The 13959-nt window shown below is 40.1% G+C and overlaps 3 protein-coding genes across 3 annotated transcripts; 1 reads left to right on the top strand and 2 right to left on the bottom strand.

Moving 5' to 3' along the window:
- Positions 1–741: 741 nt before the first annotated feature.
- Positions 742–1356, top strand: PCOAH_00000270 (Uncharacterized protein; the record flags this gene model as incomplete). The annotated part of the gene is made up of 1 exon (XM_020056848.1): positions 742–1356. The coding sequence occupies one exon, from the start codon at positions 742–744 to the stop codon at positions 1354–1356; it is 615 nt and encodes a 204-aa protein (XP_019912459.1).
- A 691-nt stretch (positions 1357–2047) lies between these two features.
- Positions 2048–4767, bottom strand: PCOAH_00000260 (Uncharacterized protein; the record flags this gene model as incomplete). Its single annotated transcript, XM_020056847.1, has 12 exons — positions 2048–2134; positions 2270–2342; positions 2544–2680; positions 2828–2894; positions 2987–3079; positions 3225–3319; positions 3502–3591; positions 3705–3782; positions 3941–4005; positions 4168–4292; positions 4402–4473; positions 4606–4767. 10 exons carry the CDS (start codon positions 4184–4186, stop codon positions 2048–2050), a joined length of 804 nt encoding a protein of 267 aa, XP_019912434.1.
- A 1523-nt stretch (positions 4768–6290) lies between these two features.
- Positions 6291–13202, bottom strand: PCOAH_00000250 (Erythrocyte membrane-associated antigen; the record flags this gene model as incomplete). The annotated part of the gene is made up of 1 exon (XM_020056846.1): positions 6291–13202. The coding sequence occupies one exon, from the start codon at positions 13200–13202 to the stop codon at positions 6291–6293; it is 6912 nt and encodes a 2303-aa protein (XP_019912515.1).
- Between the last annotated feature and the right edge of the window lie 757 nt (positions 13203–13959).

Genomic DNA, 13959 nt, shown 5'->3' with positions numbered 1-13959 from the left:
ACGTTACATGTTACATCATTTATTTCATATTTACGCACCCAGCTTCCACAACCAGGAGCGTGGTTTAGTGGACCAGGACCAGAAGGAGAGTTACATCCCCCTGCATATAATAATATAGTGCATATATAGTTATTTATATATAGGCAGCGGCGTTCGTATGAAATTATATGTTTACAACTCCTCTGCGTTTAGGTGGTATTATTTTATATCCAGCCGAAATAGTTTCTCATTTTATGCCAGGTGGTCAAAAGAACCAAAAGGTAGTAAGGGGTGGCGACACGTTTCATAGGCAAAGTAAAAAAAATAAACTGGCATTTTAATATGCCAAAAATAAAAAAAAGTACGTTTAAAATAAAATAAAAAAAAAAAAAATAGCCATATGATTTTTCATTGAAGCACCCAAGCAACACTGAACAACAACTATTTGTGTGATCTCCGTTTTAGCAAAAATTAGTAGGAAGTTTATTATTATTATTTTTTTTCTTTTCCGTATTTTTACCATGTTTTATTTCTACGTTTGAAAAAGCAACATTCTGTTCGCATTTGTGAGCTGCGCATATATAAGCCTATACAACAACAGTTGTAAAAAATTTGAAATAATTTTCGATTTTCTGTAAACTTCCGCGAATCTTTCAATTTTGAATACTTTTAAACATCCCCTGCCGTGCGAGCATAAACAACATTTTGACATTGCATAAGTACGCTGCGTCTGTTACTTTACCATTTCTCTAATTGTGAAAAATGAATTATACAGTTAAGGGCCTCCTCTTTAGCGTTCTTTTGAGCGCGGCCTGCAAAGTCGACGTACTCTGCCTGGAAGGTAACGGTATTAACAACAATAACCAATCCCCAAGTGAAAATTACCCTAACGAATTGAGCATATTTGCTGAAAAAAGTGACAATAAAGGATGTACAGGTGACATCGAACAGAGGTTAATAAATGGTGAGAAGTTCCTAAGTCAGAATTATCAAATTGAGAAGCCAGAAAATCTTAAAGATTATATAAGTTTAAAAACGAACCAATTTAGGGAGTACGTATTGCATCTGTTCAAATCGAATAGCGTTGCATCCAATGATTTCTACAAAGTACTTTTTGACTGCGCGAAAGTATCATCGGCAAAACCGTATTTAATAGATATATGTGTAAATAAATATATGAAAAAACACAACATTGACTTTTCTCCGACGTGCTTGAGCTGCTTTTCCTCCTTCATCGGATGTACCTTTATTTCGTGCAACAAACAGTGCGCAAAGGACCAGTGCAATGATGACTGCAAAGCGTGCAGCGAGAAAAACTGCTTCAGAACTTTGTTGAACTGTACCAAGCTGGACGCCTTGCCCGACCCCTGTAAGTAGGTCAGACGTATGTCAGGCTTTGTCAAACTTTGTTAGACATTTCCAAGCTGTGCCAGGCCCATCCCGAACGTTACTCCGCTTTTTCAAAGAATAAATATTCCATCCGACGTGGACGCATAGACATGCCCCCCGCAAACGTATACTACTTATGATGAGGGTGATGAAGAAGATGACGACTCATTCCTTCCCCGTTTTTACAGCGTCCATTGTGCGAATACATTAGCATTTTGCTTTGTTTGTTAAGTTTTATCTTTTCAAGCGTTTTTTCTCGACAATTTTTTTTATCCTTAATGTTAGAATTCAATTTATTTTGAAGTGTTTTTTTTTTTTTTTTAAGTTGGTAGTTTTTATTCATGTTTTTGAAGAACAAACACACAAATTATTTAAAACAAAATTGATTTTAAAGTTTTTATTATATGTTACACAAATGAGGACAACAAAAAGGTGTGGCGAAAAAAAGGCCACATCGTGTCTATTTGTTTTCACGTGTGCGTCAGTTGCCACATGGTGATGCGCTAAAGAATGAAGGAAAAGGGACAAATTTGGAAAAAAAAAAAATTTCTTTCCGAACGGATCATTCGCAACAAAGTAGCAAAAAAAAATTACAAACAGGAATTGAATTAGTTTAATAGTGGTACAAAATTTTATTAAAGAAAAATGCGTAGGGAGAGGGACAGCGTACATCCTTCCTTCATGCGAATGGAATTCCAATTTTATCGAGAGCTTCCTCCATCAAATGAACCAGTGTTTCTTCCGTGTCCTCCCGTTCGAGCCGTTCCTTTGAAGAAGAAAAAAAAAAAACGAATAAATGACGGTTTGGCGTTATGCCGTGCAATTGTTTTTTTTGCTCACAGGGGAGTGAATATAGGTGTCTACTTGTCCCCCCGTTGTTATCCAATTAGCATTTGCATACATTATCAATTTCCTTTTTTATTCGCGAAAAGTACTGCTCCATGAGGGATACCAGATTTTCCGAGTAGGTTTCCCTGCAAAAGGGGGAGTTGGCATGAATGAGTAAATGGAAAAGTGTGCACCCGCATCCGCATTAACATCCATGTCCGTATCCAAGTGTACACTCTGCCACTACATATGAGTCGTTAGGAAGAAAGCAAAGAGAAGTTCCCCCCACCCCCTTTTTTCTTTGATGCACCCTCTTCTGCTATTTGTGCAAAACGCTCAACATTTACCTGGTGATTTTCTCATTTTTAATTATTTTAATAATTTCATTCACTTTATCATCTACATCCCGTAGGATAATTTTTTCTGTTTTGATTCTTTCGTTTATTTCATTTTGAACGACCGATTTGAGGTTCGCAATTTCATTCTGTAGTGGGTGAGTGAATTAGTGTGTAATGGGGGTGACGCATTCATGGGTGGTTCACTGTATATCGTGTTTTTCGGTTTATTTACATGCACGTAGGAATGATGCGCATGTGAGGAGCGCGCATCAAATGGTGGAAGGGCTTTTTACGTCGTAAAATCTTCTGAGCGATTCTTCCTTTTCTTGCAACAGTCCGTACTCCTCGGTCATTTCTTCCCTAAAGGGGGAGGACAAACAAGTGGGCGGAATATGCTTAAGCATGTAATCGTATGTATACGCATGAGCATGAGTATGAACGTGATTTAGTACTTCAGTAAGCTAGTCTTATTTTGAAAATCCTTTATTAATTTTATTTTAAGCTTGTTCCATTCTTCCTTTTCTTTGTCTATGAATTCTTCAGCCCTGTTGGGGGAAATGTGCAGCAAATGATGGACCTACGCATCAACCCGTGCAAGCATTCACCTGCAAAATTGTAATCTTAGGAGACCCTTAGGGGGGTTATATCCACCCTGGCTACATTCATCCGCACTACCACGCGATTGCTTACTTCTTCTGGAGGATTTCTAATTTTTTCTTGTGGTCATTTTTGAACTCTTCCAATTCGGTCTTGTAATTATTGACGTCCGCTCTGATGTCGTTCAGCTGCAAGTGAACATGTACATGCGCATACGCATGTATTGAGTGAGTGAAAAAGGGGAACATCATTTTATATAATTGCCCAATGGAATGAAAAAATAACTATTTCATTTTGATCGGCATATGAGGATAGTCGTCCTATACTGTTGTGGTAGATTCCACTCCAGGAATATGATGACTGTCCTTACCTTTTCATTTAATTTTTCGAAGGTCCTATTTGAGTTTTCGTTCATTTCTACCAGCTTCTCCTCCAGCATGTTGATCTTCTCGTTCAGTTTCTTAAAAGTGCGACAAAGAGGAAAATGTGACAGCGTTAGGAGAGCGCATATATTATTTTACTACGCATCATGCATTTTTCATTTAGGATTTTTTTTTTTTTTTTTTAAATTACGTCAATCTTTTCATTTTTCTGCAATTCGATGCTGAAGTGTAGCCCGCTCAGTCTCTTTTCAAGTCTCTGCAACCTTTCCTACGAGTGGGAGCACACAGGGGGTGGTCGTAAAAATGGATTTTACTAAGTATTGCGTGACTATTTGCTTTGATGCACGTGCACAGGGGCATTGATGGTGAATCCACTGGCAGAAATATTTGCAGGTGGATCTGTTTCTATGAGTTTTCGTGTCCTACGCTGCTGTGCTTGTTTTGGCTGAGGGAGAACTGTTTGCTGTAGATTCCGCTTTTGGCTAAATCTTCTACACGGGGGGAAGAGCGTTATGGTAGTGATGAGTAAGTAGAGTCAGCATACATTTGTATGAGTGCCACATGCACATATATACGCATATGTGTACAAGTGGCACCCCCCTGCAAGTAACTAAGAGGAAGTTGCATCGTTTCATTTTTTAGACATTTTTTACCCATCTTAAAGTATTTCATACATGGGGGAAATTACGTGGCATAATGGGGAACATGGATTAAGTGCCCTCCTTTTCACATATAAATGTGTGTACATATAGACATTCGGACAAAATGTGCGATTATGCTGCATGTGGGGGTGAAAATACTCTCTCAGATTGCTTTTTTTTTTTTTTTGTCAAATTAGGACAATTTTGTTTCTTTTAGCTAAGTTGGTGAGCTGTTCATTTATTCAATTGATTCGGGGGATACACAAATATTTCCACGCAGTCGAACGAGTAAAAGCGTGAGTATCCTTAAAAGTGCCCCTTCGAAAGTTACTTTAAAAAAATTATGCGTGCAAAGGTGGAGGAAACAAACACAGGAGAATAAAAAAAAGCAGCACCTGGCAAAGGTGACGCAAAAAAAAGAAAAAAAAAAAAAAAAACGCTTTTCAGCACCTGGGGGAATTATTCAAAGGGGGAAAATAGAATGCCTTCCTTGGGGGCGGGAAAATTGGGGCATGAAAAAATTTCCATTTTGCCTTTAAGCTTCACATTTTGGAAAAGAACGCGCAAGAGGGGGAAATTATATTTTGCGTTACCCATACCATGATTTACTGTGTTATATTTCGCATAACTCTGTCGCGTTTTTCTTTATCTTTTCTTTTTTTTTAGCAGTGGGTGCAGCCTTTTCGGAGTACAACCGGGATGTGTGAGGGTGTGCGCGCCCATAAAACAATTGTGCATACTTTGCATGCTTCATTTGTACATAGGTACATATATACATTTGCGCGTGCCTGCGCTAGCCGTTCGTTCGGCACCTCCCTCACCCGTGTGACAGAGTACCAACCTAAGCACCGAGTTCAGCAGGTATCGAAACTTTTTCTTGTCTTTTTTATCCTCACATATGCGTACAAAATAAAAGGGAAAAAAACTTAATTTGTAACTTTAATGGGGTAGTTAACTGTTCGTTGTAAAAAATAGAGGGTGAAAAAAAAAAAAAATGTTGCTATATAAAACTGGATGGTTTAGTGCCCCGTGGATTGTGTGGTATACGGCTTGGTAAGGTGCTGAGTCTAAACCTCCGCATTCTGCTGCGTATTGCACGATATGGCATCTAACGCTGCACATACGAGGAACGGAAAAGGGGCAACAACGCGTTTGCAATAATAGCATATGAACAATACAGCATTGGAGAGGTGAAAAAAAAGAAAAAACTTATCTATATATAAACGTTAAAATATTAGTGTGTCGTTGGAAAATGAGATGTAGATGCTATGCCCTGCACGTTTCATGCGGGTGTAGTAGGGTGTAAGGTGCGCCTTTCCTTGGGCATTCCCCTCTACCCATGCAACGCAGGCACGCATGGACAGAAACATAGTACTTGCATAGAAATATGTTTATTTGTACATGTCTATATTCTATATGCATGTGCGACCCCGTTTTCAGCGCGTGTTCTTATCTTATTGCAGTGAACTACGACTTGTGCACAGGGGAAGGCACAGGAGGTACACATTTAATGTTTGCACGGGTGTACTAGCGGAATGAAGCAACTGAATTGGGGCTAAATCTTCACCGCAGCGTGAGAATTTAATTATATATCTACATATAAAAACAGTGTAACAGTGTGGTGGGAAAATGGTAAAGGTAATATTAGATGGAAAAAAAATGATTTTTTTTTTTTTTTTTTTTTTTTTAATTTCGTAAACAAAACATAACAACAGACATTGAAAGTGGCGTCTTTAAATTGTGGCATGGAAGGTGCATGATGTGCTATCAAGTGAGAACGCTGGCCCTAAAACACAGGCGCGCACACTAGCACATTAGCACGTGTTTAAAAAAAAAAAAAAACAAGAAACAAATATGACGAATTAATCTGGCAGCTTCTTTCACTTGAACCCTTCTGCACGATGGCACTCGGTACGTTCAAATTTGTGCGCGCTTTTGCGGAGAATGGACAGGTCGCCAACGGGAAACAGCTACAAAAAAAGGACATTTTTTTCTTCCCCACTCCGCGTGATTCCATATTTAAGCTGTGCAACAACTTTGCCCTTTGCACCAATTAACACATGAATTTTAATGTGCAAAAAAGCATACAAAGCAAAACGACTGAATTATTTTTCTTCACTCATGTGATCATTTTTTCAGAGTAAATCTTCCCAGTTTTCAACAATTTCTTCTACTGGCTCTACTTCCTCCTTGGCGTCATTCAAACCGACGGTAAAATTGGTTTCTTCGTTCTGATTATAGTTCTGGGGTTCATTGTAGTCGTTCGAAAATCCGGTGTCATTTCCGTATAAGAAATAATTATCCGATACGTTGACATTCTTCAAATTAACAGTTTTGTTTATTTTGTTCAGTTTATCTATCAAAGAATAATCTGCATTTTCTAGGTGCTCATTCAATTTGGTGATATGTACGACTGCCCTTTTGGATGAAATCCAGTTGAGCCAGGGTAACCAATTTTCAGGATCATTAGCAAGGGTGAACTGATCTCCAAATAGGATGACTCCTCTTTTAGCTCTTGTCAACATGACATTCAATCTTCTGGCATCTTTTAAAAATCCTAATTCGTTATTTGCATTTGATCTGACCGCAGAGAAGAGAATTAAATCTTTTTCCTTTCCTTGGAACCCATCGATGGAGTCAATTTCTATTCGACATGCTGCCTCATAGGGGAACGCATCTTGGACCGCTTTCTTCAACTTTACTTTCTGCGCATCATAGGCTGTTAAAATACCTATTTCGTCGACGGATACGCATCCCTCATTTACGATCGATTTTAGCACAGATATTAGGGGCTCAATTTCGTACAAATTAAACTTGGAAGTACCGTAAGCATTTTCAAACTTGCTTCCTGGTTTTCCCAGAGACACATCTATGAATGCTAATCTGCACTTTGGGTTTGGCCACAGGAATCCCTTAATAATTGGTCGATTTTCCTCGGTGACATTTTCAGTCTTCAATTTGTTCTCATAAAAATGGATGTTTGGAAAAGTACAAATACTTAGATGCATACGTCTTTGCGTGGTTAGCAAATGAACGGGGGCGATTTTTGCCATGACAAATCGTTCCAGCAGAGATCGATCTAAACCTAATTTGGTAGCGTCCGACGAAATGATAGTTGGTGGTAATTGTTTGTGATCTCCGATGAGGACCAAATTGGTGCAATTGTGTCCCAGCGGGATTAGATTCGATGGCTCAATGGACTGTGCACATTCGTCAATAATGACTCTTTCGAATTTTTCATTGTCAAAAATTTCATGTCCTGAACCGACACAGGTGGCTATAACGACGTTGTACTTTCTCACCGCTTCGAGGAATAATAGGGCTTTCATAACTTTGGCTTCTTTTTGTAAATTGTTTTTTCTTAACTTTAGGAGATCCTTATATCGGTGGAAGTCCATGATTGCTTCTTCGTGGAAATCGCTGTCACTTCCTGCTCCCACTCTGACTGCTTGGATGTTTCTCTTTTTGAGTCCTTCGACAAGGTTATTAGCTGCAACGTTGGAGTCTGCCACGGCAAGAATCTTTTTGTTACTATTTTGCCTGTGCCAGCTGTCAATAATCGCACAAGCAACGTGTGTTTTTCCTGTACCGGGGGGTCCTTGCACAAGGGTTAATCTTCTGGTGAGAGCACTAAGGCATGCCAATTTTTGCGAATCGTTTAGCGGCAAATTGGTTGGCAAATTGATAGATTCGATTAGATACTGGTCAATATCATCTGTGTGTGTTTTTCCAATTTGTTTGTTCAGTGCATCGTTTAGTAAATCTCCATATGGGTTCTTTGCTTGCCCACTGTACTGGGTCAGTAAATCTTCTTGCGTATTATTTTTGGACGAATCATTATTGTGGAAATCCATTTTGATCTTTTCGTACTCTGCAATTTCGTGGTTCAATTTGCCCGTCTGCGCAATGTGCTTTGAATATTTGTTATAGGAATGCAATATGAGGAAGCGAATTTCTGGGGTGAACACGTAGGGCGATTGGTTCGTTGTGGGGATGGAACTAATAAACGTTATAGCCCTTAGCGCTTGCAGCATTCTTTCATGTGTCACAATGTTCAATAGGAGGAAGAGCTTATACTTGCTATACTTCACATTTGCCTTTCTCGTATTTTCAGCAGAGAATATTCTCACGTTGATATTGTAAACGGTGTTGTCACTCTTTGTACTTGTAATAGTACCGATGAGGCTGCTGGACCAGGCATCTTCATCGGTAAGCATCAAGTCACACGGTTTTAGTAGAACAATATCGTCTTCCCTCATTTGTGTCGACTTCATCCATTCCTTTTCTTCCAACGTTAAGGTACAGGTGAATGACAAAATGGGCATAGTGGCACTCTTCACCTTTAACAGTAACGATTTATTTTCATGCAGATATTCGAAATCCCTTTTCTCTTGAATACTTTGTGACAAATTGGCTTGAAATTCTAACGCTAACATAATTCTATACCTCTTGTAATAATCATGTGCACACTTGGAAATGAAAATGGAGTAATCCAGCTCTACATCCTTCAAGAGGGTTATGCAGTGGAAGCATAGTTTGTCATTTAAAATAACGACACACTCGTCGATTAATTTTTCCCATAAATCTATGGATACCAGTTTATGCACATAATTGCTATTGTCACTTCGGTTCTTAATAAAGGGGTTGCAGAAGAATAGGCTGCTTGAGCTGTCTACGTAGTTTTCTCCATCTGCATTATTGCTGTACATGCCGTGGTTCTGACCGCTGCTGTTTATTCTATTCAATCGGTGCGATTGATTGCCATCCATTTTGCCCATATTTGTGCCACTTGCACCAGCCACATTAGCATTGTTATTGGCATTGTTACTTTCGTTGATTTTATCGGCCTCGATTCTTCCCTCTTTACTAACTTCCACTACTGTGGTGAGAAGCCTATCGATGTGGTCGTAATTACCATCTATGAGCAACTCCCTCAAAAGGTTAACTAAAAAGATCGACCACGCGTTACTGCTATACTGCATGATAAACTGAATAGCTAGCTTCATAGCTTTGTTCACATCCTTCTGTATTAAATCTTTTATATAATGGGCGTTTTTCCTATCCGTGGAGGATATATACTCTATGAGGTTATTTTTTACTAGCATATCGTAGGCTGCTTCGCATTTGGCCAAATTTTTGGTGGTACCATAACCGACACTTTTAGTTTTGCACGCTATCTTTCCATTTTTCCACTCCCACTGGAGCGTACACTTGAACAAATTATACACCTGCTCGAAGTTCTCCGTTTGTTGCACTTTGTACCTGGAGGCAATGTTGTTCCTTAACATTTGGATGCTCCCCGAATCCTGTTTCGTTAAATTGTAGGCGATCAGTTCTGTAGGGTCTGTTATGACTGGTGGTTGAGCTACCATTCCGGGGTTATTCAGCCCGTTCATGTGGTCTGCTCCTACGCCTGGTCCGATATTCTTATCGTTCATAATGGGCATGCCGTTCATGTTGTTTCCATTTGGGTAGTTCATAAGGTTCATGTTGAGGTTGTTGTTTCCTGCAATTTGACCTGCATTTGCTAAGTCCATGCTGTTTGTACCTCTGGCGGAAGGGTTCATATTGCCCAAACCGCCTACATTACCTCCCATGGCAGCTGCGCCTTGTTGCATGGAGTGCATCATTGGATTATCACCACCCTGCGGGTGCAGCATCCCATCATTCGGATTGTAAAACGTGTTGCAATTATTCATGCCTTGTGCATTGAAATTATTATTCGAGGGGTTTTCATTTTTGTAAGGACCTGCAGCATCCATCATATTTTTGTTTTGCATCATTTGTCCTTTTCCACAGTCGTATTTTCCTCCCATTTTATTGGCAACCTGATCATCGTAACCTTTGTTATTACTGTTATTCATCATTTTATCGAAGAGGCTGTTTTCGTGTGCCTTGCCGCTATTCATGCCACATGCGGCGCCGTGCTGGCTAGCCATTTTGCCACTCTCCATTTCTTTAACCAACTGATCCTTGACGTCATACAGAATCATGTACAAATTCTGTGTCGCAATAATTTCGGCAATTTTCTCATGTTCATGTATGCCCATGGAGTGATACATTTTATTGTTGATTTTCCATTCTAAGCTGGTGCAATACATGTTATTATTGTTTACTTGCGTTTCCATGTTTTTATGCTCCACTTTCAAAACCACATTTAAGCTGTTTATCATCCATTTGGTCATTTGGTCTATCTCTAAAACGGAGATATTTTTTAACTTTTGTAACATTTTTTTCACGCATACCTTTTTGCTTAACTTCTTTGTGCTATGCGTTCCGGTAACCGTAATCTTTTCATCATTAGGAAAGGACCATATGATGGAATATTTTATTTTGTCATTTTCGGTTGCAAATTCTTCGCGCGATTCTGCTTTCAGGTAATTCTTTCGTATGTAGAAAAGGGTCAAAATGTTTTCATCCTTATACATGTACGTAACAAATTCGTTGAAGTCATGAAAGAGAAATGCATCTGCCTCCATGTTTGCAAAGGACGTGGAGCTCCTCACGTTACCGCTTTGCTTAATTCCACTGTACTGGTCATCCATGGGGATATTTATACCGCTCATGCTGCCAGCGCTGTTCACGCTATTCATGCTATTCATGGTGTTCATTTGGCTCATCGTTTTCAAGCTACTGGAGGAGGAGTAATTTGCGTACGATTCGCTCTTCTTCGCGTCTAGCGCGTTCGTCTGGTTCGTCTGATTCGCGTCATTCATGTAGCTGTTCCTCTTATTATCGTAGGACATGTTTCTCGCATTAATCATCATAGCCCCGGGGATCGCCTTTTCATTTTCCCCTGAGCTTTTCATTCCGAGTTCGGGGCTCTTTGCGCTGTGCATACTTGGCACGTTTGCCATGTTTTGCACGTTTGCCATGTTTTGCACGTTTGCCATGTTTTGCACGTTTGCCATGCTTTGCACGTTTGCCATATTTTGCACGTTTGCCATATTTTGCATGTTTTGAGCACTTTGCACATTTTGCATACTTTGCATGCTCTGCACATTCTGCACATTATGCACGCCATTTATTCCGACGTTGCTGATGCGGCCTCCGCCCATGGCAGCGTTCGAGCCATAGGACATCATCTTGTTATTTCTGCTGCCGTCGCCGTGCGTGGGCTGATTCTCCGTTATGCCCCTCAAATTATTTGCATTTTCCTGCATGTACTCATTTTCCGGCATTGCATTGTCAAAATTTTCATTCATTTTTTCATCTTTGCTTTTCATCATGCTGAGGGACTTGAACGCACCCGAGTTGTTGCTGCTTCTCCTGTTCCTTTGGCCGCCTCGTCTGCTTCCCCGTTTACCGCTTCGACCGGTGGCGCCGTTTCCGCTGGGGGTACTTCCGCTAGGGTTATTTACGCCAACGTTATTCCCACCAGCATTATTCGCATCTGCATAATTCGCACCTGCATTATTTACGCCTGAAATATTTGAACTCAAGTTGTTGTTTCTTCTGCGGCCCCCTCTATGACCCTTGGAGCTCCGACCGTTGCTGTTGCGCCCGTTACCGCTTCGACCATTGGCCCCCCGCGTGTTGCCAGTTCGGCTGCTATTTCCGATATTCGCACCGACATTTGCATCATTGTTGGTAACGTCACCTTTTGCGTAAGAATCTTTAGTGCTCAGTTTGTTGCTCATGTCAATGCTGTTCATGTTCATATTGGGGTCAATGACAACCCCAACGTTTTTATTTACCTCTGCCATGTTGACGTTACTATTCACTACATTATCTGCTGTTTCTCTCTTGAAATTGTTCTGTTCATAAGATGCACTTTCACCACCTTTTTTAAGGTTGCCATTGTTGGCGCTGCTCAAATTGGAGTTATACGTAGAGATATTTTTCTTATTTAAGCTAAAGGAATTCTTCGCACTGTACCTGGTGCTGCTGGCACGGTTCTCGTGTAGGTGGTTATATCGTTCGTTGTCTCTTACGCTCGTGCTGGTTATGCGTTCCATGTTTGTTTTTCTCTCGCTCATGCTGTTGTTCCTGTTATTTCCGCTTCGGCTTGTGCTGTTTTTTGTGTCTTTGTAGCTCGTACTTTTCACCTGATTATTCTCCTGATAAATACCGCCCGATGCGTTTCCACTGTTGTTAGTAATGCCGCTTTTGGCATTATCCATGTTGCTTTTCACATTGTTGGCACTGTTGTTGGCACTGTTGTTGGCATTGTTGTTGGCACTGCTGTTGGGGGTTAAGCCACTGCGGCTGTACATACCTTCGTCCTTTACGCCTTTGCGCAACACATTATCCTTACTGTAACTATTCATTTTGGTGTTGTGTTGTATGATTTTACTGCTCTCATTGACAGGTGGTATGTTGGGCTCATTACTGTTCAGGGGGTAGCCGCCGCTGCCTCCCCCTCCTCCTCTGTTTTCCTTCATGCTCGAATTTATATAATTCGCATTTGTATTTAACTTCGCTTCTTTTAGGGCGTAACTGGCTTCTTCATGTTTTCTTGCCGCTTCTCTGTTTATCTGGTTTGGATGATAACTTGAGTGATTGCTCGTATAGATGTGGCTACTGGTGTACTTACTGCGTCCTTCTGCGATGACGCTATCACCTCGTACCCCACTACCACCAATACCTCCACCAACGTAACTGCTGGAATATACCTTGCTTCTGCTTTTACTGCCATAGCTGTATCGTTTGCCGAAGGCAGAACTCCTGCTGCTTTGTTTATACTGCCCAAAATTCTTAACATCACTGGTATTTTTATTAAAACCAGAGATGTTATTATCTTTTAGAGCATTTTCATTTTCGTTATTCTTATTCATATTTATGGAACTGGAGAATTTTCTATTCATTTTAAATTTCTTGTAAGATTTGCATACAAAAGCATTATAATTTTTCTTGTTCGAACAATTGCTTAAAATTGGTTTATTTGTTTTTTTGGGGTGCTGTGATATGATATGATTGTAACTGTGAATGTAGGCATATGTGGGTTTTGTCAGGGTACTGGATGCTGATTTCAGCACGTTAATTAGGGAAAAAATGTACATGTATCGGGAGGGTGCTAACGGCTTTTGTAGTCTTCTTAAAATCATGTCATATGAGGTTGGTGGGAACTGCTCCGAATGTGTTTCTTCGCAGGTTGTTCCTGGAAGTGTTGGAACACGTACCGATGGACGACGAGGGAACAATTGCTTCAAGCTGCTTCGACTAGCTTGTGTCCGTCACAAGGAGACAATCTTCACTACTCGCTTAGTTCAATATATCGTGCGCGTGTGAATGTGCGCTTGCGTAGGTTTTCGCATGGACGCATATGTATAGTATGCAGAGAAACATATATGCATGGGTATGGCCTTTTGCATACCTCTACTTGCCGGCGAACAAATGACGTAAAAGGAGAAGAAAAATACAAAGCTCGTTAAAAAAGGGAAGAAATGGATACGAAACTTTGGAATAAACTGGGCCACAAGGAAACTTTAAAGAAGGTAAATAAAAAGATACGCACGGATGTTGTACAGGGAACCTTCAATAGAAAGGGAGGTATGCGGCTACTCGCAAAGTATGTATACGCAGCGGGTCTTTGCAGGCGCGCGTGAACTGTACACAAAAAGTATAAGTAAATATGTAGTAAAATTTGGGGGGATGGAAAAAAAAGAAAAAAATTGTAAAAAAAATGGAAAAAAAAGGGGAAAGAAGAAATGAATGGGGAAAATATGAAATGAAAATATGTTGGAAAGGTGGATAAGGCCAAAAAGAACGTAAAAATACGTAAAATGGCGATGATGAAAAAATGAAAAAAGTACGCAAAAACAAAACAGGTTTATGTTTTTTTATGGAAAAAAAAACTACATA

Source organism: Plasmodium coatneyi, chromosome 1, assembly GCF_001680005.1.
Source record: "Plasmodium coatneyi strain Hackeri chromosome 1, complete sequence".
In the NCBI taxonomy this organism is placed as follows: domain Eukaryota; phylum Apicomplexa; class Aconoidasida; order Haemosporida; family Plasmodiidae; genus Plasmodium; species Plasmodium coatneyi.
Note: the sequence above shows the minus strand (reverse complement) of the source record. Positions and strands in the feature narration are given on the sequence as shown.